The 25,927-nt window shown below is 33.9% G+C and overlaps 1 protein-coding gene across 4 annotated transcripts in view; it reads left to right on the top strand.

Annotated features, from left to right (window-relative positions):
* Nucleotides 1-25,927, top strand: part of PTEN (phosphatase and tensin homolog) — an 85,882-nt gene that overhangs the window by 47,296 nt on the left and 12,659 nt on the right. For 2 of the 4 annotated variants that reach the window (XM_006755851.1, XM_015558829.1), the window contains 5 exons: nucleotides 3,534-3,578; nucleotides 9,418-9,461; nucleotides 11,282-11,520; nucleotides 20,661-20,802; nucleotides 25,628-25,791. In XM_006755851.1, the coding sequence (XP_006755914.1) occupies nucleotides 3,534-3,578; nucleotides 9,418-9,461; nucleotides 11,282-11,520; nucleotides 20,661-20,802; nucleotides 25,628-25,791 (634 nt within the window). Of the gene's footprint in view, nucleotides 1-3,533; nucleotides 3,579-9,417; nucleotides 9,462-11,281; nucleotides 11,521-17,996; nucleotides 18,023-20,660; nucleotides 20,803-25,627; nucleotides 25,792-25,927 lie in introns of those variants that run through there. The other 2 variants (XM_015558828.1, XM_015558830.1) reach the window with 2 other exon arrangements.

Genomic DNA, 25,927 nt, shown 5'->3' on the forward strand with positions numbered 1-25,927 from the left:
CTGGTTTCTTGGGTTTATCTTCCTTTTGTTAAGTTTTATGAGTTCCCTATAAATTTTGGAGATTAAACCCTTATTGGAGATAACATTGGCAAATATATTCTCCCATGCAGTGGGCTTTCTTGTTGTTTTGTTGACGGTTTCTTTCACTGTGCAGAAGCTTTTTATTTTGATGTAGTCCCATTTGTTTATTTATTCCTTAATTTCCAATGCTGTATCGGTAAAGATATTGCTACGACAAATGTCTACCATTTTGCTGCCTATGGCTTCTTCTAGGATTTTTATGGTTTCCCATCTTACATTTAAGTCCTTTATCCATTTTGAGTTTATTTTTGTGTATGGTGTAAGTTGGTGGTCTAGTTTCATTTTTTTGCATGTATCTGTCCAGTTTTCCCAACAACATTTATTGAAGAGACTGTCTTGACACCATTGTATGCTTTTGCCTCCTTTGTCAAAATATTAATTGAGCATGATGGCTTAGGTCAATCTCTCAGTTCTCTGTTCTGAAGAACTCTGTCTCTTATTTTTTCTAATTTAAATATATATATAATCTTCATCAATTCTGTACTCTTGGAAAATAGAATAGGACAGAACATTTTTTTTCACAATAACTCCTCTGCTATAACCGTGGTCATTCCTCACAGCCAGTCAGCCTGAGAATCAATCCCTCCCACTGAAGTACAAACAGCAAGCAAGGTTCAACTACAACAGGAGGACACACAATCCACACAAAGAGATACATACACCTGAAGTAAGTACTCAGCTCAGGTGACCAAGGAGATTTTGTGCCCAGGCTAACTCTATCAAGATTGGGAGATGTAGTAGCTCAACCTAATACATAGAAGCAAACCCAGGGAGGCGGCCAAAATGAGGAGACAAACATTTCCCAAATGAAAGAACAGCAAAACTCCAGAAAAAGGACCAAACAAAATGGAGATAAGAAATCTATTAGATGCAGAGTTCAGAACACAGTGTTGTTGTTGTTTTTTAAATGCTTTTATTGATTTTTTTTATAGAGAGAGGAAGGGTGAGAGAGAGAGAGAAACATTGATGAGAGAGAGAGAGAGATTGATTGGCTGTCTCTTGCATACCCAGTATTGGGGATCAAGCACACAACTGGACATGTGCCCTGACCTGGAATTGAACCAGGGACCTTTTGCTTCATGGGTTGATGCTCAACCATGCCGCTATGACTGGCTGAGCCAAAACACTGGTTTTAAGGATTCTCAATTAACTTAGGGTAAGAGTAGATGAACTCAATGAGAACTTTAACAAAAAGATAGGAAACATAAAAATGAAGATAGAAAACATAAAGGGCCAGTCAGAAAGAAGACTACAGTACTGGAATAAAGAATATATTAGAATCAGTAGTAGATTAGATGAAGCAGAGGATTGAATTTGCAATTTAGAAGACAAGGTAGCAGAAAACACCCAATCAGAACAGCATAATGAAAATGAATTTTAAAAAAATTGAGGATAGTTCAAGGGGCCTCTGGGATAATATCAAATATACCAACATTCATATCATAGGGAAACCAGAAGGAAGAGAGCAAGGAATTGAAAACCTTTTTGAAGAAATAATGTAAAACTTTCCTAACCTGGTGAAGGAAATAGACATAGAAATCCAGGAAGTGCAGAGATTCCCAAACAAGATGAACCCCAAAGACACATCATAATTCCAATGGCAGATGTTAAAGACAAAGCATCTTAAAAGCAGCAAGAGAGACAATTAACTACAAGAAAGCTCCCATAAGACTGCTGACTGACTTCTCAACAGAAACATTTCATATCAGAAGGGATTGGCATGAAATATTCAAAGTGATGAAAAGCAAGGACCTACACTGCATTACCCAGCAAAGCTATCATTTTCATGTTTTGTTTTTCCTGGAGTTACAACTCATTTTCCGCCCTTTCACCCCCTCTTGCTTTTTAACTTTAGTTTCTATGTTCTTAACTTTAATTCATTCTAAACTTACCCCCAGCTATATAAATCTCTCAATATGTTTCAGCACATTTGATACTGCATCGATTTATTTTCTCTAGGAGTCTTCTGGTCTGCCCTAATCTGGATTAGTTGTTCTCTAGGCTTGATGTAATGCTGTCTGCTTGAGATGTTCCTTCACCATCATTCTTTTCCCTTCTCATGAGTTTGACTCTTCAGTTCCTGGAACTTGTCATCTTTCATGGTTTACCATCATTATTTTGGTGTAGCACATTTTCTAGTAACTCCCTGAGAGAGAATATACAGGAAGCAAAATTATTTGAGACATTGCTTATTTAAAAATGCCTGTATTATATATTCACACTTGATTTATAGTCTCTCTTGGTATGGAATAATTTTCCCTCAGAGTAAGAAAGTTTTGCCCAATTTTTTTTTTAGCTGCTAGTGTTGCCATTAAAAAGGGCGATGTCATTATGATTCCAGATTCTTTTTATGAAATCTATTTCCTCTCAAGTAGCTTCTAAGTCTTAATGTTTATCTCTTCAATATTCAGGAACTTCGCTATGATATGAATGCCTTTATTTGGGTCTATTTTCATAATTTTTGTGGATAGTCTTTGTGTTCTTCAGTTTGGAAACTCGTGTCCTTCAGTTTTGGCTATTTTTCTTGAATTTTCTGTGCTTTTCTATTATTTTCTCTGGAACTCCAATTCATATATTGAACCTCCTGGACTTTAAATCTTTTAAAATCATACCTTCTGTTTTCCATTTGTCTTTTTATTCTATTTATCCTGATATTTCCCCAGACTTATACTTTCCTAATTCCTCATAGGATTAAACAAATGTATATACATAATGTACTTAATTAACATAGTTCCTGGCATATAATAAGCTCTTGTGTTGCCTGTAGTTGTTGCTGTTGTTAGTTTCTTAACTATTTTGAGGGAGAGGTCTTTAGTCTTGATTCTTTGACTTATTAACTATATATGACTTTGGTCAAGTTCTGTAATTTCTTTGATACCTACTTCCCTCTGTAAAATATGGATAAGTTCTATCTCATATGTTTGTGAGCATCAAATGAGAATATATATGTGAAAGTTCTTAATAAACTTTGTAATAGTTTAAACTATTACAGAGTTAATAGTTTCTACTTACATCTTTCAAATATCAAAAGTTTTTAGTTTGAAAAAATGATGGCTTTCAGGGTTATTTTTAAGATTGCTTGCTTGCATGTGACTACTTCTTGCAAATCTGTATGAATTAGGTAACTAGCTAAATGCTAATACTACCCTTTAAGAAAGTTATCTTTTAATATGGTAGGCTGATTATGAAAATATTCATCCTATGAAAAGCTATGGCTTTACTTCAGATTGTATAAATCTGTGTAATGTAATAATTATTTAAGAATAACTTGATTACTAGTTTTAACCCAAGGAAGGAATATTTATTGGAGTTTATTTATTTCTCCTAAATGCTATTTGAGGTTAGGAAAAATAGAATCTGTCTTTTGGTTTTTCTCAATAATATTAATGTAATTTCAAATGTTAGCTCATTTTTGTTAATGGTGGCTTTTTGTTTGTTTGTTTTGTTTTAAGGTTTTTGGATTCAAAGCATAAAAACCATTACAAGATATACAATCTGTAAGTATATTTTCTTTTTTGTATGCATCCAAATACTTCTAAAATAACTATTAAGTGAAAGTTATTTTCTTCTTAGAATGAGGTAGAGTTAAAGTTATATTTGAACAGAATGTATTCCTAAAACCTTTAGTTCAAGAAGTCTGATAGAGAGCATTGTTAGGTCATTTAGAAAGTGTAGTGATGAGGTAAAACAGTGTTGGCACAGATTTATGTTACTTAATGTGCTTTAAATGACTTGGCATTTAGCCCATCTTTGAGCCCATAGCCATGTAGTAACTTGAAGTGTAAAACACATTAGAACTTCTGTTAAAGCATTAATGACATCTTCCAAGGAGGTACGCTCCACAGTGAATATAATTTTGTTTATTCTGTGTCTCTAAGTCAGTTGATTAAAACAGCTTTTAGGGTATTCTCTAACTGTATATAACATAAATAAGTTACCTAAAATTGTTGAATTGGGTCATTTTTTTTGTTTGAGGGAGGAATGTAAGAATTGCCCATTTGATACACCTAGCTCACCTTATCTTTATCTTAACCTTTTGTTTTTTTCTTTTGACTTTGTGATTAGAGATGTGAAAAGGGAAAAAGGAACTAAAGAAAAATGGGAAGAAAATATTTAACCATTTCTGTCCTTGAAGACTTTTTTTCTTTCCCCAAAATATGACTATTTTCTATATTTTAAACAATGGCATATAATATGTGTTATTTTTCTCCCTGGCTCTTAGTTTTTTCTATGTGATCTATATAAATTATGCAACAGGAAAATTTTAAATCTGAATTTATTTATACTAATTCACTGTTACAGTTTCATAGAATTTATTTATCAAATGTAAGGACAAGATTCTTGTCTACCTTCAATGAGCATTTAAATCTTTACCAACAAGTATGAAAGATTCTCTATCTGTTGGCTTGTGAGATGTTGCTATTTTAGCTTTAATTGAGGATCTGATCTGATAAGACCTGAGAGTGAAGTAGACATCAATATTGTTTCTTCTAGTGAGTTTTCACTAATTTCTTCAGATTTACAAAGAAGCATTTATCATGTACTTGACACGTTCGACATGATAAAATATGTTGTGGGTCAAGGTGAATAAAATGTGGTTCTAGTTCTCATGTAAGTTGTAGTGTAATGTTGCAAGGTAAAGTATTATAGAAGAGATAACTCTTGTATAGAAGAGACTGTGTAGAGAACAGACGAAATAGTAATTGTACTCCAAAGGGATGATTTCACACAAAAAGGATGTTTGAGCTGGGATGAAAAGAATCAGTAGAGGTTGACCTACAGGCCCAGTAGGAGGGGAAATGGCATGTCAGGCAGAGAGAATGGCATGTGAGAAACTTGTTGGCATAATATGGCATATAATTCATTATGGTCAGATTATGGTGTGTGTGTGTGTGTGTGTGTGTGTGTGTGTGTGTAGGCTGTGGTAGAAGTAGATGACAAGATGGAAAAAAGTAAAAGGTGCTATAGACACAAATTTAGGTGGGCCCTAGCTTACAAATGATCTATACATGTATCATCCTCTTTTCCTGATTAACTTTTCCTACAGTAGTCCTTGTTTCAGATGCCAGAGGGTTTCTGTGCAAGAAATAAAAAACCACAAAGCTTTGTACTTTTTTAACAACTGGATTTAGAAGTTAAGTAAAAAAAGAAAGGCAAAAAAACAGGACAAGAAGTGGTCAAAAGCTGGAATCCATTAAATGAGTCACTTCAGGCTAAGACTCTCAGGATTGGGCATTTAGAGTTCCTGAAGGAAGGTAGAAAGAGATACTAAAGATAAATTCTTCCTTTTTCAAAATTTTATTCGAGTTTAACGTTATGTTTAGAGATAGGAAAGGAAATTCTTTTCATTCGTGTATGTAGTGGTTTCCTGCTTCTAGAATTTAGGACTTAGGCTTGTACTGTCAGTATTGCGGTTCACTTAACATTATTATGGTTAGAGTTGGCATTGGGAACTTGACTGCCTGTTTGTTTTTGTATTTTTGAATGTTGGACTCCCAAGTTAATGAACTGTCTTGTTACTAGTTGAGAGTAGCTTTTGGTGCATATATTTTAACTCCCTTTCTTCACTCCATTTAATGGAATCAGACTTTCAGAACTAGAAAGTATCTGCAAGAGATCCTTCAGTCCAACCTCATTTTACAGATGGGGAATTTGAGGCCTAGAGAAGTTAGTGAGTTGAATAAGTTCACACAGGTACACACGGTAGCAGACCATCCACTGTTTATGCCAATGTTCCCTTTCTGGGTTATTTTGTTTGTTTGTTTGTTTTTGTGTTGTTGTTGTTCTTAACATCTCCAAATTTTACTTACTTTCAGAAGTTTGTAGTTACCCAGTTGTAGCATGTTTTGATTTCTGATGTCACTTTTCAGTCGTCTTCACCTGCTTTCTACCCCAGTTTATATTTCTGGCTCAGGATAAGTGAGTCTGGCAAACAGTGGATGTTTCTATTTTATTTCTTAATTTTAAGCATATTAATTATGTGATATATATCTTTACAAACATATATAAATTGAAAGATATTAAAATATTTGTACTAGACGTACCTGAATTTAATAGTATGTTAAACTTTTTATGGCACTTTCTGACATATGGATGAAGAGGAGTTCTCAATGTAATACTGAGTTCTTTTTATTTTTTAAAACGTATTTTTTTTATTGATTTCAGAGAGGAAGGGAGAGGGAGAGAGAGATAGAAAATAGAAACATCAATGATGAGAGAGAGTCATTGATTAACTGTCTCTTGCACATCCCACAGTGGGGATTAGTCTTGACCCGGTATCGAACCATGACCTCCTGGTTCATAGGTTGATACTCAACCACTGAGTCATGCCGGCCAGGCAATATTAAGAGTTCTTAAGAAAGGACAAATTTAATCAGTTATTACCAAATTCGGATATACTGATACTTAGTAAAGTAGTTGTGCAAGTGTGTGTATTTTATTTTTGAGTGTTCCTCTATATAATCAGTATTCTGGTGGGAATAAGGGAGGAGTGGGGAGATAGGGAATGAAGACATAGTATAATTCTTGCCTTTGAGAAACTTAAATGTTCACTGGATACTATATATTCTATATGACAAACTACTCCCATTATTTTGTGGTTAAAAAAAACAAACCTCTCCATTATTTTGTGGTAAACATTTAGCTGTGGTTAATTTTTATCAATTAAGTTTTCTTTTATAAGATGGGGATAGCTCCATTCAAGAGACTACAGAAGATACCTACATGCCTAGCTGATTCCATGTCAAGACTTACTTCAAAGGAAGCTTTTCCTGTTCATCTTATCCCTTTCTTAACTTTCTGTTCGCTGTTTCATAAAAATCCCTTTCAGTGCCTCTTCATTTCTCTTGTCTCATATAAGCCAATATAAGGTGATGATAAAATATCTTTTAAGTCGAGTTTTAATTATAAAGAAGTATAAATCATTAATTCTAACACTTGTCTTAGTCAAATCCCATTTGCTTTATTTTTATGTATCTTCAATTTTGGTTTGTTGAGAGACTTCATAACATACTGCAAAAAATTTACAAGAAACTTTGTGTGTGTGTTTTTGAGGGTGTATATGCAGTATCAGAGAAGGTTTTAAATAAGAAAATCTTTATTCTTCCTCTACCAGCCACTCCCCAGATCACTTTCATCACTACCAGCCCCAGTATTTATTCTCACACATTCCCATCCACGCCTGTAGAGATTTACATAGCCTTTTCATGTTTTCATCATCACTATTTGTTGGCTGTTTTGTGCCAGATATTGTTCTTGTAGGAAGACAGGCTTTGACTAAATTTTGTTTTTAAAACTATGTTCAATTTTTATTATAAATGAGAGTATGGAGCAGTACGAGAAAAAGTTTGACTTTTGTAATTATAGCTTGAGTTCTGGTTCTTCCATTTACTTATTTTGGTTTGGGGCAAGTTTTGTTTTGTTTTTTTTTTAGTGTGCTTCTAAATCTTAGCTTTTTCATATATAAAATGGAGATGATATTAACTATTATCGTATGGTGTGAGGATGAATAAAAAAACATGGAAACTCCTTTGTAAAGTGTGTGCATCTAGTAGACATTTAGTAGCTCATTGTTTCTACTTTCCCTCCATTTCTTCCTCTTAACAGTAATATTTAAGAATCAGTTTATAAGCACTATTGGTCAAAGCAAACATTTTGAGCTTCTGAGAAAGCATGGGAATTGTAGACAACTGAATCTGTATGAAACCTAAAATGTTTATTTTTTGTTGTGCTATTATGAGACCAGCTTCTTAGAATTGTTTTCTAGCTTATACCTCCCCCCTTACCTCCGAAGCCCTATCTTGTTTACATGATTCCTTATGAAATATTTCATTATGGATTCTTCATTTTTGACCATGTTGCTTCTTTAACCTGTACCAAAGAAAGTGTGCAATGTGACTATTTTCATAGCCAGTTCTCTTCTTTCTACCTTTCATGTCTTTTAATATGTGTATGAAATTATTTTGCAAGAATGAGTGTATGTGCATATGTCATTACTGAATAAATTTTCTAGCAAAACTCAATTTACTAAATTATAATAAGCTAAAACGGAAAAGCTTTGTTTTAAGCAGTAATATAAAAGTTTATTTCAGGTCTGACCAGTCAGAAACTAGCGAATTGTAGTTTGTTTATAATTAGTTCAATGGGTATAAATCTGTTTAAAGTAGAGAAACTATACAGATATATTCAGGATTTACAAACGCAAAATGTAGGTCCACGATCCTTTATTTGAAACTCTTGGGCCAGTTGTGTTTTGGCATTCAGAATTTCTTCAGTTTTCAGAAAGGTAACAGGGAAGCATATACTTTATAATAACACCCCCAGTAGGGCTTGGAACAGTACCTAAAATGAAATATTTGACTCTTTACGGTAAGTGTATTAATTAAGGACTACATACAATATCATAAATCCAGTTGGCCATAAATTTAAGAAAAAAATTGTAGATGTTTCAGACTTTGGGGATTTTGGAATTGTGGATTAAGGGTCTATGGATCTGTATTTGCTTTAAAAAATAAAAAAATTTTAAAAAATATAATTTGGTTAGTAATTGGAGTTACCAGAATGCTGCTGACCACAAACTAATATATGGTATTCCTTTCTGAGCCTATTGATGCTTATAAACATGGCCTATTAATCATGAGATAGCCAGTGCATGATAACAAACATGTCGCTACTATTCAAAAGACAAGTTTGAGCATGACCAATAATAATGCTAACTCAACATTTACTATTCTGTATTGATTTTACTTATTACTGTTTCTTTACTCTGAGGCTTTAATTAAAATTTGTAACTTGAGAGGGTATTAAAAAAGATGACCTTTGGCTTATCTAAAGAGAGAAAGGTCTGGTTTTTAAAAAAGTTTAATAAGTATTGTGTCTGAGTAGATTAGCATCATTTGATTCTTTACTTTTCCTTTGCACTTGTAATTTTACTATTTTTAACATGTCTTTTAAAATAATAGTTTGAGGAAATTGTGTATGCTCAACTGTGAAGTAAAGATGATCTTAAAAACAGTTATTAAACTCCTTTAGCACGCAAAATTTCCATAAAGAAAATTTGAAGGTATAGATGCAGCTGAATTTACACTGTTATATATTAGTGACATCACAAGTTTTGTAAGCAAATTGCATATACTTAACATTTTAAGCCTTAGTCTTCTTAATTGTAAAATGGGGATAATAACAGAACCTACTTCACAGGCTTAAAAGAAATAGTTAATATAAAACACTTAGCATAATGCTTGGTACATTATAAAGTTCAGAAAATGTTTGTTACTATTATACTTTTTTTTCAATTGTAGAAGATAACTTTATATCAAATTTAAACTTCTCTTTTAGATGTGCTGAAAGACATTATGATACCGCCAAATTTAACTGCAGAGGTAGGTATAAATGTACTGTATTATGTTAAATAACGTAAAACTAATAGACTAAAATCTTACTGTCATAGCAATAATGAGTGAGATTAATTATTAAGTGAGATTAATCTCAATTATTAAGTGAGATTAATATTTGTCAAATTAAAAATATTGAAAAATATAATTTGGCTGTCCTGTTTTAGGAAACAGGCGCCATATAAACCTGCCTGAAATATTAGGAAAACCAAATTGCAGAAGGGACTAAGAATTAGGAGAAATTTTTAGACTAACAATAGAATAAGGTGGGGTTTATATATACTTTTTGGAGGTATTTGGTGTAGTAAGAGATTATACAGAGAAAACAGACAATTTAACTCTATTAAGGAGCACGATTTAGAAGGTGGAAAGGGTATAACAAATATAAGGGGAACTTGAAAGGTAAGAACAGGGAACTGCTTTAAATGAGTTATTCTTCAGGTATAGTCAGTTCTATCTCAGAGCCCACAAAAACTTCCATTTGTTTTTGTGGAACCCCTTGAGGCATGAGAGAACTGGAAAGTTGATAAATTTGGCAGATGCTCTTAAAAGTGAGTGCCATGAGCTACCAATTGATGTATTTGCCATTGATGCCTACTGAAAATCTAGAATGGACTTTCAAACAGTTTGAGAATTCAGAAGCACTAATCGTGAGAGTCAGTATAATCACTAAGAATGTTACTTTTTTTTTGGCAAATTTAAGCTACTGCTTATTGGACATAGCATGTTTTAGTCGAGGTTTATCTAGCTTTAGATGTTTGACAGGTTTTTGTGTACCACTGGAGAAATGAAAATAGAATGATGGTAGTCAGGTAGATGACTAAGTGGAAGTTGTCCTCATGACACACTGTAACTGGAGAGGTAGGTATAGTTATTGGGAGCTGTAGTCTACCAGAAGAGCGCCCATCACAACCAAGGACTCAATGGATTTTATCCTGTGCCACATTATGACTTGATTGAAGATCTAAGACATACTTTTTTAACATATTTAGATGACACAGGATGATTAGGTACATTAGATGTCAGAATATAGAAGGATCTTAATAGAGTAGAGCTGAGCAGAGACTAATAAGATAAAATTTAATTTTGATATATTTAAAGTCCTATTTGTAGACAAATGTTTAAAAAAAACTGTGCTCTGACTATAGGATACAGAAAAGTTTTGGGTTCTTAATAAGTCATGTGAAAAGACCTAAAACTTCATTTGATAAACTTTACTACAATTACATACTTTTTGTAAGTAGTTTTTTCAGTTTCTTTTATAAATGCCTTTAAAGTCAAGTGTATACAACAGTAACATTTGCTAGAAAGAACACATTCAGCATTTTTATTACATGAAGTTTAAAATGCCATCTTTTATGCAATCCTTTCTGTTGTAGATTTATTAATTTTTCTTTTGAATATGTTTTGTGGTGATGCATTATCACAAGTATTATTGCTTCTTTTATTAGAAAATGAATTCGGAGTGCTGACAAGATGTTTATGTGACATTTCATTTTGAGTTCACCTCCGCGAGCTCTGATATGTTGTGACCTGTGCTACCTCTTCATAGCAAAGTTTCCTCCTTCATAAAGTGGGGAAAATAATGCTTGGCCTCCTTGTCCAATGGATAAGTTTAAGAGTTAACGAGAGACCATTTCTATTAAAAAATTAGAAAGTTATTAGGCAATAAATTATTTTTCTCTGAAGTTGTTTTGCTTTTAAATATCGGTAAAGCTTATACGTAGCATTTCTAAAATTAACTTACTTTTAATAAACAATTCAGAAGAGACTTTTCTCTTATTCTGAGGGTTTCTTTTTAACCACAGTTGCACAGTATCCTTTTGAAGACCATAATCCACCACAACTAGAACTTATCAAACCCTTTTGTGAAGATCTTGACCAATGGCTAAGTGAAGATGACAATCACGTTGCAGCAATTCACTGTAAAGCTGGAAAGGGACGAACTGGTGTAATGATTTGTGCATATTTGTTACATCGGGGCAAATTTTTAAAGGCACAAGAGGCCCTAGATTTCTATGGGGAAGTAAGGACCAGAGACAAAAAGGTAGGTTATATTTGCTTTTCTTTCCTCTTCCTAGATCTAAGAGTTTATTGGAAAACCCAATTTTTAAAAAGAAAGCTGGTAACCTTATATCTTTCTCCTAAACATTTAAATCAGTTACTACCTTAACTTTTATATGAGCAAATAACTGATTGAAATGTTCTGATTTATTTTTTTTTTGCTAGTATTTTCATGTCATGCTAGCAAATCTTAGCTATGAACTGTATTGCATATTTAGTCTCAAAATACTTATAGAGCATTTAAGAGTGCTGCATATTGATCAAAAGTAAACTTGATATTTCTGAAGCTTGATTGAGAATAAAATGTGTTTAGATAATAACTTGGATGCCATTACCTAGTAAAGTATGATCTTTGCCTTTATAATAGATAAAGATGATTTTTTTGATATGGATGTTAATTTAAGTAATTAAGATTAGTCAGAGGTTCTTTTATTCAGAAGACAAAAGACTTGAAAATCAGTGACAAATTTAATTTGTGTGGTAAATTTGAAAGCAAAAGTGAACTCTTGGGAGAACTTTTACAGTGATTTTTCAAGAGATTTATTTCTTTGTACAGTAAATATGCCAAAATGTTTCCTGCAAAGAAATTTTGTACATTCCTCTGTCTCCAAAAAGGGAAAACCAAAACCATTCCAAGATAGATGGGAAAACTCATTTTAAAGAGCCTCTATTGAGGGAAATAAAACTTAATGTGAAAAATTTATTCTAGTTATAATAATTTTTAAGCCAGGGAGATTCTCTTTTTAATTCAACTTCAAAACAGACACAAGTGATCATATCCGTTATTTTCAACTGCATAGTTACATTGATTCCTGATCCCTTTGCCCCTTCCTTTTTCTTGTCTCAAAAAAGTCATATGTCTGTGACTTTTTTGAATTATATCTAATGATGCCAAAGTACTGTTTATTGGTTATAGTTTAAACATTATATTAGTGCATGATTTTGGTGACTGTTGGTTATGATAGATTGACTTACATTTCTAGAGGCCCAATACACGAAATTTGTGCAAGAGTAGGCCTTCCTTTCTCCGGCTCTCCGCACCGGCTTCCCTCCGGGACCTGGGCTTCCCTCTGGCCGCTGGCAGGCACCCAGGACCCAGGCTTCCCTCACAGCCTCGCTTCATCCGGAAGGTTGTCTGGAAGGACGTCTGGTCTAATTAGCATATTACACTTTTATTATTATAGATATGGTGTGTACCCTGGGTTAATAGCACTGGAATGAATTCCAGACATGAGGACCTGAGATGTTTACTTTGTTTTATCCGTTCATCATGTATGGAAAATTTGCTTCTGCTGATTAAAATCATAGAAGGTAAATTGTTTTTCACTGACGTGAATAAATGCAGAGCAGCACAGGAAAAGAGGTTGAATTGGAAGAAAACCATATAGAAGTGGATAAAATTAAAATAACAGTTGCAGGAGCAATGGTAGAAATTTAAAACAGGGTTGATGAGCAGCAGCCATTTTGATAGTGGAAAAGAAATCAGGTAAGCAGAATTTAAGTAAGAAAATAGAGAAGCTGTGTAATGTGGCACCATAACACTAGGTTTAAGCTAGAAGCTCTCAAACCATGTTATACACCTTTTAAAAATATGGTGAAAGCTATAAATATTTTCTGAAAATGTGCATAGTATACATGAACATAAAATTGTTTTTTTAAAAAATATATATATATTTTTATTGATTTCAGAAAGGGAGAGGGAGCGAGAGATAGAAACATCAGTGAGGAGAGAGAATTGTTAATCGGCTGCCTCTTGCATGCCCCACACTGGGGATCGAGCCTGCAACCCGGGCATGTGCCCTGACCAGAAATCGAACTGTGACCTCCTGGTTCGTAGGTCAACGATCAACTACTGAGCCACGCCTGCTGGGCCATAAAATTGTTCTTAACAGATTTTAACTGCACTGAAAACTATTTTTTAAACATAGAATGTGAAAGAAATCTTCTTAAGAATTATTTCTCCTTTTTTTTCCCCATGCAAAAATTAGTGACTATACCCTGGCTGGGTGGCTCAGTTGATTGGAGCATTGTCCCCTGTACAGAAAGGTTGCAGGCTGGATCCCTGGTTCGGGTGTGAACGGAGGCAACTGATTGATGATTCCCTCTTATTGCATCAGTGTTTCTCTCTTTCTCCCTTCCTCTCTAAAATCAATAAAAACATCCTCGGGTGAGGATTAAAAAAAAAAATCAGTGACCACTTTTTGAGAATGATAACTAAATCTAAGTGTTACAAATTAACCAAAATTAAGCATTTGTTCTACTCAATAGTAAATTTTAATGAAAGGGCTGCTATTACTTAGCTTTTAAATAACACATGAAAGTATTCCATTTTCTTTGACTTGGCAACCTTTCTGTCATCTTTGATAGCCAATCAGTTTTGACTTACTTTTTTTGGTCAAAACAAGTGCTGAAAATCTTATCTTAAAAAAAGAATGAAAGGACAAATGGAATCTGTAGATTCTTTCAACAGTGTTGTTTCAAGAAATAAGAATTTTCTAAGACTCTGCAGATAAATTCATATTGATTTTGCTTTCTAGTTAATAAGATAATTTTTGGCAAGATCCTGGCCTAATGCTATGCTGGGAAGGAAAGGATTATGACTACACATTTTAGTTTTAAGAATGAAGAGTTAAACTATAAATGAGTTCAGTTGATGACAGCGAAATTCTGGCTGTAGATTTGTCTTCTGAAAGCCATTGAACGTGTGTGTAGGAAAGAAGTTGCTTCTACTTCTTGACAAAACCTTTTAAGGACCCCTTGATTAAAAGTCTTAACTGTTATGACTTTGGCAGTTTTCACAACAATAGATTTTTCATGACAAATCCTCTTGCATAGGCTATGATTTAAGGCGTGGCACTCATGAGGCAGTCGAATACTTTCACAGCAATAGATAAGATTTCTCTCAGGATTGATGGTAGAGTCTTGCACTTCAGTGTATACTGATGAACAAAGTAGAGTCACAGTGAATGCACAACTCCTGTCTTTTTACCAAAGCAGCAAAACCAGATGTTTTGCCAGGTATTAAGATATACTATCTGTCTCTACAGAATACTGAGATTTCTTCAGGAGAGTGTCTTTAGTTTTTTTTTTCCCCAAAGAGACTTCACCATTCTGAAAATGTTGATATCCCTTGAAGTTTCCAAAAAGAACTCTAAAATAGAGTTTTTTCTTTGAGTATGTCACCATGGATGTATTTGATGAAAATTAGTAGCTGGCTAAGCTGAGAAGTGATATGCTGAAGGAAAGTGATATTTCTAAGCCTTTCATGGTTTGCTTCATAGTTTTAGGAAATAGAAAATTTATTTGTTTTAAATGAATAAAAATTGTTTGATAGAGATACTGCAACAGTCTTTCTATTACAAGCTACAGATACGTTTGATCATTTCTGAGGTATTTGCCTTCACCACATTCAACTGTGTGACTTTTTTGCTTGGTTGGCATTACAGCCAACAGCCTGGTAGCATGCTTTAGTCAAGAATTTTAAGTTGGGCGCAAATAAAAATTTTGTAATGGTTTAGCCCAGTGGTTGGCAAACTGTGGCTCACAAGTCACATGCGGCTCTTTGGCCCCTTGAGTGTGGCTCTTCCACAAAATACTGACTTCTGCGCATGGGCCACAAAATTTTAATCACACTGTATGTGCGCACCCGCACGTGCTATTTTGTGGAAGAACCACACTCAAGGGGCCAAAGAGCCACATGTGGCTCACGAGCCGCAGTTTGCCAACCACTGGTTTAGCCTTTTCTAACTCAACTGTGCTCTCACATGTTCGATCATTTTCCCCTCCTTCCTCCCTCTTAAATCTCCACTCCAACCCCTAAACACGCACACACATACGCTCCCTTCCTGATGCAGGTGCTTCTGCAGGATAGTTGACTGAATGCTTCTGACAGTGAAAACTAGCCATAGAAGAAGCACTTGGGATATTACATCTCATCATGTTCAGAGTTAAAAGTAAAACCCAAGTATTCTTCAGCTTTATTATACTTTATTTTCTCTAAGTTAGATCCAAGAGACGTCTCCATAATAAAAAAGCGAGGGCATACTTTAATTTACATTGTCAATTCTGTTTCTCCATAGAGGTGAGGAGAAATTTGATGAAATGGCAAGCCCTATGGGACATTGTTATTAAATAGGGGCCACAGTGAAAATATAGCAGAGAAATATTTATGAAAAGAAAATGTAAAGTTTGTCATGTAATAGTAAAGTTCGTCGTGTTGAGTGTAATAGCACCCACATCATTGGCAGAACTGTTCTAGGCACAGCATATTCTTCGTCCTCTTATGGATTGGATTTTCTCCCAAGTAAAAGGTATTGAGTTTAAAAAATGGAGTTTGTGCATACTGTTAAGGATGTATGCAGTAACATTATGTTTAACTGTCACATGATATTAAGATTCAGAGTTGAGTATTTTAGCCAGAATAGATGACTTTTAGCATCTTGGAATAAAATGATTCAAATCTGTGCTTAGTTCATGATTGATTAATATAACTGGACCATTTTGAGGGATGAATTATTCACAGGCTCTAAAGGAGTATCCTAGTGTGTATATTTACCCCTTTACCCCTGTGTATATTTTAAAAGGAAAAGAGGAATTTATGAGTAGTTGTTGACAAAGCTTATCTTACTAAATGTTCTCATTTGCATTTTAGGTTGAAGCAGCATTAGAAAGCTAAATACAGTGGATAAAAGTCATAGGATTTTTTTTTAAGGACTGTTTCTTATTTTATAGATGATAAAACAGGCTCAGAAAGATGAAATGCTTTAAGAATCTGCAGTTAATGACAGCAGAGTGAAATTTTAGTTCCCCAGCACACTGTTGATCTTCCTTCTATACTGTTAAGTTCACAAATCCTGAAATTGCAAAAGAATTTTGAGGCTGTTCAGAATTAATCTCTGTACAGGATCAAACTCTTCTTAAAGGTCATGTAGTGCCGATGAAATTGGCCTATCTTGAAAGGTTCTTCAGTTTATCCCTTCTTTACAGATGTTAGGGCATTTAATGACCCTTGATTTAAGAAGTTAAAAATGTTCAAATATATTACATGTTTACCTAATAGTTGGAGTATGTACTAATGAAATAATAAATATTTTTTTAAAAACTTTTTTATTGATGAGGGAGAGAAAGGAAGTGAGTGGAGGGGGGGGCATCAATTTTTTTCGTTCCACTTATTTAAATGCATTCATTGGTTAATTCTTCTTTTTAAATAGATTTTTTTGATTTTTTACAAAAAGGAAGGGAGAAGGTTAGAGAGTTAGAAACATCAATGAGAGAGAAATATTGATCAGCTGCCTCCTGCACACTCCCTACTGGGTATGTGCCTGCAACCAAGGTACATGCCCTTGACCAGAATCGAACCTGGGACCCTTGAGTTCGCAGGCCAATGCTCTATCCACTGAGTCAAACCAGTTAGGGCATTGGTTGATTCTTATGTGCCTTGATTGGGAATCAAACCCGCAACCTTGGTGTATCAGGACGATGTTTTAATCAACTGAGCTACCTGGTCAGGGCTGAAATAATACATTTTTAAATTTTAAAGACTGTAGCTTCATCATAAGTGAACTTAGCTGAGCTTTAGCTGTTGTTATACAACTATGGAATTATTCCAGAGAAATATCTTATAATGAATATAATTGATTATCAAAGGTACTTTTATTCGTAAAACATCTACTGTTGGATATATTCTCTTGCCAATATTTCCTTTTAGGTTGAGTCTGTAGGTTTGCATTTTTATAGTTGTGAACCACTATTATAGGAGATACACACATTTTACTAATTTTTAGTTGTGTTTGATTAATTTTATTAGAACTGACTTTAATGTTGTTTTGCTTATATTCTTAATTTTAATTATAGAGAAACATTAGAAGGCTGAATAAAATTGTGTTCTGGTGACATTTATATAGGAACAGAACGCTGCTTCTCTTTCTCCTCCTTCTTCCTCTCCTCCTTCTCTACCTTCTCTTCTCCTTCCCTCTCTTTTCTCTTTCCCCCTACCTCCCCGTTTCCATGAAAGAGGAGCCAGATGTCATATTTTGGTGAAGAATTTATAGACTATGCAGAGATTCTCCCCAAAATAATCTGGTGCAGAATCTTGACATTTCCTCAGCTGACTTAACGCAAATTAGGTGCCAGAGTGATGGGCGCCAGGTTACCATAAAATATGCCATGTGTTAGTAATGTCCAAATAACACTTTCAGGTTCTGAATGTTTGGTAGAAGTCAAAGTACAACTCATAACTCCTATAAAGAAAAATGTTTTCTGAGAGTGAGATAACTTCTTGAGGAAAGGAAGACTATCTTTCATTCACTAATTTATAAGAAGGCAACTGCGTTACACCTCCATAGGGCAACTCCTAGGGTGGTTTTCCATTTAGTCCTGTGCCTCACAATGTGTGTGTTTGCACTTATGTTTCAGAATTGTAATCAGTAACTCACAATATTTATTGTAAGCGATGAATAAAGAGTTAAAACATCCTATAAGTACTGGTAAGTATGCATTTAGAAAAGGTTTTCAAATGTTCTGAATTTAAAGAGGCAAACTTTTATTATATGGCAAACTCACCCAGAATCTCTGCTAGTTCCCTTTTTTCCCCTTGCTTTCTCTCTTTCAGTTGGTAGCAGGTAAAGAATGCATTAACATTTATTTTCTTTGATTAAACTTTCAGGAAAGAAATATTTGAACTTTAGGTTTTTTTCCCAAAGCAATAATTAGAGAGACAGTTCCTATATGCTATGATCTCTGTAAGTGAGCTTATAAGCTTTATCTTTAATGAAAACTTAAATCTTTTAGAATAATTAATACTAACTTTATTCTAAGTGACGCACAAAGATGGAATTTTCTCATTTTTCTGAGGAATGAATTTTTATGCTCTGTCATAATCAGGTTATTTTTTTCTAGTGTATATACTAAATTTCTCCAGATAGTAACCAAATGAAATTTTATCACTTTCTCTTTATTTAAAACAAAATAAGCTATAATTATCCTCTTTTTTCAGCTTTTAAAAGCTCTCTGCCCTGGCCTAGTAGCCCAGTTGGTTAGAGCATCATGCTGATACACCAAGGTTGCCAGTTCAATCCCCTGTTAGGACACATACAAGAATCAACCAATTATATCTCTCTCAAATCAATAATTTAAAAAATTAAGAAAACATTTCAAAAAACTCTTAATGTAACATTTTTATTTTTTCTAACATATTAATTCTCCTGGACTAAACTGTGTTCTAATACACAGTATGTAAGCCTTGTTATCCAATTTATATATTAATAAAAATTATAAGATTTTTATACCTTGAAGGACCTTAGTATTTAATTCGGTCCCATTCTAATATAAATGATAAAACAGATCTGCAAATCTGCCCTGGGTCATTTAATATCACTGTATATCTCAAAACCATACTGCTAAACTTAAGTCCAGTATTCTTTCTACTGTACTATGTTCTCTTGTCTGAATTAGTTTTCTTTTATTATTTTAAACTGAAAAAGGGGAGGGGAAGCATTTGTATTATAATGTCTTAGCACTCTTTTAATTTCAAATAAACTCAAAGTAGCTTAAAAGGAGACTTGCTTATTGGCTATATAGTGCTAAAAATGTTCTGGCCTGGATCTAGATGCTTAACAGATGTCAGGAATCTCTCTCAGCTCTTTCCTTTCTCTGTACTGTATATACTTTATTATCAGGCAGGCTCTCTGTAATATAATGGCAAGTTATGAGTTCCAGTAGCTCTAGCTTTACATTCTGTCTGCTTTAGCAACTGCTGTGGGAAGAGATCTACAATTTGAGCTTAAATTCCTAGATTAAGTTCTAGCTTAACTGGATTAGGGCATGTACCCATTCCTTAACTAAACACTCTGGCCAGAGGCGTGGGACATCTGAAGCTGAAGAATAGAGCCCACCTTCCACACCCCCAAACCACAGGGAGAATGATAGCTTCCCAAAGGAGAAAGGATGCTGTGTGGAGAGAAAAATGGCAGTGGTCTGCTTCATATTAGTCTCAAGGATTCTGTGATTCATGCACCACTGTTTAATACATTATTCTTTAGAATTAAAGCACTATAATACGCTGAACTTTGGAGATGCTTTATAAATAGAAAAAATAAGAGCTCAAAGAGGTCTTATTATTGTTTTTAATCACATAGTTAGTAGATATGCTATTAGTAAAACCCAGATGAGGGAATAAAAAGTTTTAGAATCAGCCCTAGAGACAACCAATGGATCTCTCTCTCTCTCTCTCTCTCTCTCTCTCTCTCTCTCATCAACAAACCTATCCTCAGATGAGGATTAAAAAAATGTTTTAGAATCAGATTCACATTTAGATTCAGATGCAGGTTTGGAGCAAAATAACTATTTTATGCTCAGACTGTTTATCCTTAAAATAAGAGGTGATAGGATCTTTTTGGTAGAGTTGTAGTAGTGTTAGGGATATATGTAAAACGTTTGACATGTCGTTTAATATACAATGACTGCTGTTATATGTTGTCATTGTAATAATAGCCATTCCTAAGAGCCACATTTCTTCCTTTGGTGAATTACTTTCCTGTAATAATCTTGTGATCATTCTGAAATGTAGTTTTCCAAGCTACAAGCAAACATTATATATTAAAATAATCTACATTATTTCTGAATTTAGAAGTGCCAGTGAAAAGTTTACTGAAGTAGAAAATTATGTTTTTAACTGAGAAATCTAGATTGTGAATTCATACTAGGGAAATGATCTGAGAATATTGATGCATAGAATATGAACAAAACATTACACATTTTGTGTTGTGGTATCTAGGTAGTATTCTGGTTTGGTAGTAGTCTAGGTTTGAAATATGTGTATAACCTATTCTGTAAAGTCTCTTTTAAAAGAGATTAATCATATACAAAGATTTACATAAAAACAACTAAGGTTATAAAATAGTTTATTAAAAATATATCAGACAAATGTAAATTTTAATGGCAGATGATGTTGCTCTGATTTACTTTGTTAATGAGCTGCATTTAAATATTGGTCATTGAAGGTCAAATTTCTAATGTAAATATGTTCTTCAATGGGTACAACCCAGTTACCACAATACTTTAAGTGAAATAATTATAATGGAACTTTTCTTTTGAATTTGGCTTTTCTCTTTTTCTGTCCACCAGGGAGTAACTATTCCCAGTCAGAGGCGCTATGTGTATTATTATAGCTACCTGTTAAAGAATCATCTGGATTATAGACCAGTGGCACTGTTGTTTCACAAGATGATGTTTGAAACTATTCCAATGTTCAGTGGCGGAACCTGCAGTAAGTGCTCCAAATCTCATTCTTCCATGTACTGGAACACTTTTCTTACCATATGTAGAAGTTTATATAAAAATCGGCTTGTGTCGCCCAGTGGTTGAGTGTCAGACCTATGAACCATGAGGTCACATTTACATTCCCGGTCAGGGCACATGCCTGGGCTGTGGCTCTAACCCCAGTAGGGGGTGTGCAGGAGGTAGTTGATCAATGATTCTCATTATTGATGTTTCTATCTCTCTCTCCCCTCTCCCTTCCTCTCTGGACACAGTAAAAATATATTTTAAAAATATCTAGAAAGAAATTTATTGCACTTAAAATTTATGCAGGAATATATATAGTTCTGAAACATCCATATTGATTAATTAGCTCAGTTGTTTAGTGCACTGGTCTAAAGAAGCCAAGAGCAATGTTCTAATGTCTTTAAAACTAAATTGTATTTCTGAAGGAAAAATTCTGTGCTGCAGTTACCAATTGAAGCTTAAGTTGTGTTTAGATGGCTAGAAAACCTGTCCTGTCACATCTAGCATCAGAATGGCAGTGGGGTTCATCAGTTCACTGGGGTTGAAGCACGGACCAATTTCTTCATATATTAAGGAAGACTAGATATTGATAAAAATGGTGACAGGGACAATAAAGAAGAAAAGAAAAAATGATAAGACATGATGATGGACTAGAGTATATTGACTGAATAGGGTTGAGTCAAAGTGTGTGCAGTATTAGAGAAAATCTGGATTTAGATTTGAGTATTTATAATGCAGTTTTGTAGTTTCTAGATAAGATACCACCACATTATTTCTTTTAATAATTCTAATATTAGTGGTATTTCTCAACTCATTAGTGGTTTTAGTTTTTAGCTTTAAGTTTTGCTTAAACTTAAAATATTTATGTAATATAAAACAATTTTTATCCCTAAATTAATTTATACCTAGGAAATTAATTTCTTGATGTTGTTTATCTTTGTCAGATAGGTATGATCGCCTCCATCAAATATTTTCTGTATTCTTAGAGCAAGGCAATTTTATCAGAGACCACAGTTTTATTAATATAGCATGATAAAGGCTTCTAAGGGGCCTCTTTGATCCTTTTGTCACCTCAGTACAATTTTGAAAACTGCTGAATGCAAGGCACTAAGCTATCAGAGGTGATTGATATAACCTAGGAGCTCAACAGATTCATAGAAGAGAAGGAAAAAGGAAGAAAAAACTCATGCTTTTTCTATAGTACAGATATCAGTATAAGAGCCAAAAGAAAGGCATAAAATATTAGAGAAATAATAAGGGAAAGAAGAGAACATTCAGTTTAGTAATCTTATATAATGTTTTTCACATTGCTTCTCTTAAAATATTTCACCAATTCTTTTCTACATTTAAATATTGTGTTGTTTTTTTGTTTTGTTTTGGTCTCAGTATTAATTCATACTGACTACTGAAATCTTTTTAATCTTTACTAATTTTCTATGCAGTCTGATTTAAAACTATATAGTAGAGCTGTATATGATTAAGTGGGAGGTTGTATATATAAAGTATAAATGCTAAGAAAAAGTTTTGGGGAATTGTCAGTTTCATGAAGCAAGCCCAGCTCTGTATTGAACACTGGAGAAAGCATACAGTTTAGATTGACATTAAAACTGAGGGAAGTATTACAGGCATTAGGTAATAGCTGGAATTGAAACACAGCAGAAGGAAATGAGCTGAACAAGAAATGCAGAGACAGAGAATAGAATAGGAATAGAAAGTGTGGCTCACTGTTAGAGGACCTTGAATGAGGATTTCAGACTTAATATGATAAATACTACAGTGCCAGTGATAATGCTGGAGGCCTAAACTGTGTTGAAAGTACAGTTGTGTAGAAAGTGATGATAGCAAGAGGTGGAAAATGGACAAAGGAAGCCAGTTATATGACTTGCTCTAAGCAAGATGTGCTTTGCTGGAGCAATAGAATGGAATTAGTTTATTTTTTCTTCTGCCATTTTTATTTGAAAATTTTGTCAAGAGTTTCTGTTCTGGTTAGGTGAATAATTCACTTGGGGACATGAATGTTGACATTTTAGTTTTAAATATGTTTTAATTCAAGTGAAGGTAAGCTGTTCACATGAAGGATAGGTATTCAGTGAGCACTTGAAAGTATGGGTTTGAATCTTTAGATGAGAGGATATATCAGATATTTTGGGAAGCATCAGGAAAGAGACATAGTAGTTAAGCCTTTCAATTAAATGTGGTGTGAGGCTATAGGATGAGAAGGCTCAGAGGGAAATGGTGAGGACTCAGACAAGGGGAGTTGGAACAATCTGCGTTCAAGAGGAATAAGAGGAATCAGTGAAGAAAACAAACTTGTGAAAAGAAAGTGTCTTCTGCAAAGTTGGCAGGGATTTACAAATTTTTTTCTTTAATGTCGGACTTGTCTTATCTATCTAAAATATTAAATTCATATTGTAAAGAAAATTATTTTTCTTTAGTGATTTGAGGAAATCTTTTCCACTGATGTTTTTTTGTTTTTTGTAAAATATTTTATTGATTTTTTTACAGAGAGGAAGGGAGAGGGATAGAGAGTTAGAAACATCGATGAGAGAGAAACATTGATCAGCTGCCTCCTGCACACCCCCTACTGGGGATGTGCCTGCAACCAAGATACATGCCCTTGATTGGAATCGAAGCTGGGACCCTTCAGTCTTCAGTCTACAGGCTGACGCTCTATCCACTGAGCCAAACCGGTCAGGGCTCCACTGATTTTTATTACAACTTTTTAGCTTAGTTTTTGAGAGAAATTCTGAGTAACACTGATTTGTAATTAGCTTATTGGTTATAATTTAAAATTCTTGTAGATACACATTTTATTTTATTTTTAAAATTTTTTTTTTTAAATATACTTTATTGATTTTTTACAGAGAGGAAGGGAGAGAGATAGAGAGCTAGAAACATCGATGAGAGAGAAACATCGATCAGCTGCCTCCTGCACACCCCCTACTGGGGATGTGCCCGCAACCCAGGTACATGCCCTTGACCAGAATCGAACCTGGGACCTTTCAGTCCGCAGGCCGACGCTCTATCCACTGAGCCAAACCGGTCTCGGCTAGATACACATTTTAGATGAAATCTGACTTGTATAGTTAGTTAACTTTTTAAAGTTCTAAAATCAGGAGTATCAGATTCTGAATTAGTGGAGTTTGAATTAATAAGGTTACAAAGCATTTTCATTCTGGTTGATTTTTATTCACCACTTTGAAATGAAATCATACCTTGTTTATTTGTTTTTTCGAGCTAGACTTCCCAGTAAAATTTATCTTTTAAAATGGCTCATTGTACTTTGAGTCCTTAGTCAAGGAAGTAGAAATTGTTGATTGTTAGTGTAATATTTCCTCTCTTTTTCTTAAGATAAATGTCTTACAAATCCAAATTAGAATAACCACATGTGCTTTTTGATCAGTCCTATTTATTATGTGATTGCTCATATTGCTTTAGATATTGTATAGATGATCTAGATGTTTATTAAACTGGGAAATTCATTTAGCTTGGATAGCATTTTGCCTTGTTCTTAATTGTTGGTCTTACTGATAAAGAATGGGATACTATTTTTTTCTTCATCTTTAAGGATAATGCCTTTTGGTGCAAGAATTTTACTTCTAAGTGTGTATGTACGTGTATGTGCATGTATACACGTATATATTTTCATGCACTTTATGCAAGCTTGCTTTTATTTCTTACTCATTTTCACATGGTTCCTTCAGAACCCACTTCTAACTCTCCTAAGGCTAGTCACTCTCTTTTTAATGAACTTGTTTGTGAACTCATTGTACCATAAATTAGTTATACTTTGTCATTACTACTTTTTAGTTGCATTGCTAATACATAAGCATGATACATTTTGAGAAATCATATTTTACCAGTTATTTTAATTCTTTTATTTTTATTTTTAATTTTTATTGACTTCAGAGAGGAAGGAAGGGGGAGAGAGAGAAACATCAGTGATGAGAGAATCATTAATTGGCTGCCTCCTGCACGCGCCCCCATCAGGTATGTGCCTACAACCCAGGTATGTGCTCTGACTGGTGATCAAACCCGAGACCTCCTGGTTCACAGGTTGATGATCAACCACTGAGTCACTCCAGCTGGGCACCAGTTATTTTAAAACAGACATAAGCCAAAGTCAAAATACTTGTTAATGAAAAGTGGGGGTGGGGGGGGTGCACTTCCATTTGTACTTGATGTCTGTTGTATTTAGCAGCAGACATTTCAAATCCTCTCCTTCCTGTTTCTCATCATGTTGGCTTTATATACCTTTAAAAATAAAGTGTGAGCTATAGGTAAAAATGAATGATGGTTAATATTTTTATAAATATTGAGACTTACGTTTATGGAATTTAGTATAACTTTGTAGAGTATATTTTTCTTTCCTCTTGTGAACATGTAATGATTTGAATATTGTGGATTTTGTTACATGATAGAGACTTTGAAATATTGCAGCAAAATAACTTTTAAAACTTACAGTTCATAGATGTGCCAGAAAGTTATTCTTAACATCATTTTAGTGTTAAAGTTTTTATGTTACTATAGTGCTAGAAGTCTAATCTTGGGACTTACTATTTTTGAAATAGAATTGACTTTCATGCCAGCAATAGAACCTTATGTTGAATGTTCAGATTAGGGAAAATCTTGTATTGATTACATTTTGACCTAATTTATATTTATTAATTTGTTTTATATCAGGATTATAATAGCAGAATTACTATTTTGTATATATTGCTAATATTAATAATTAAAATAGTTTTTGACAGTTTGCTAATTAAAGGCATTTCCAGTGAAATGATACTTATATGTATTTAACCATGCAGATCCTCATTTTGTGGTCTGCCAGCTCAAGGTGAAGATATATTCCTCCAGTTCAGGACCCACACGTCGGGAAGACAAGTTCATGTACTTTGAGTTCCCTCAACCATTGCCTGTGTGTGGTGACATCAAAGTAGAGTTCTTCCACAAACAGAACAAGCTAAAGAAGGTTTGCACTTTACTTTTATTGGGAAAAATATAAAAAATAACCGTACCTTGAATAGTAACCTCAGATCTTTTGTGTAAAGTATTTGGTTAGGCAGAAATCAATCTGTAAGGAGATATTAAAAGGTTTGTTTCATTTT

Source organism: Myotis davidii, unplaced genomic scaffold, assembly GCF_000327345.1.
Source record: "Myotis davidii unplaced genomic scaffold, ASM32734v1 scaffold933, whole genome shotgun sequence".
NCBI classification, from domain to species: Eukaryota; Metazoa; Chordata; class Mammalia; order Chiroptera; family Vespertilionidae; genus Myotis; species Myotis davidii.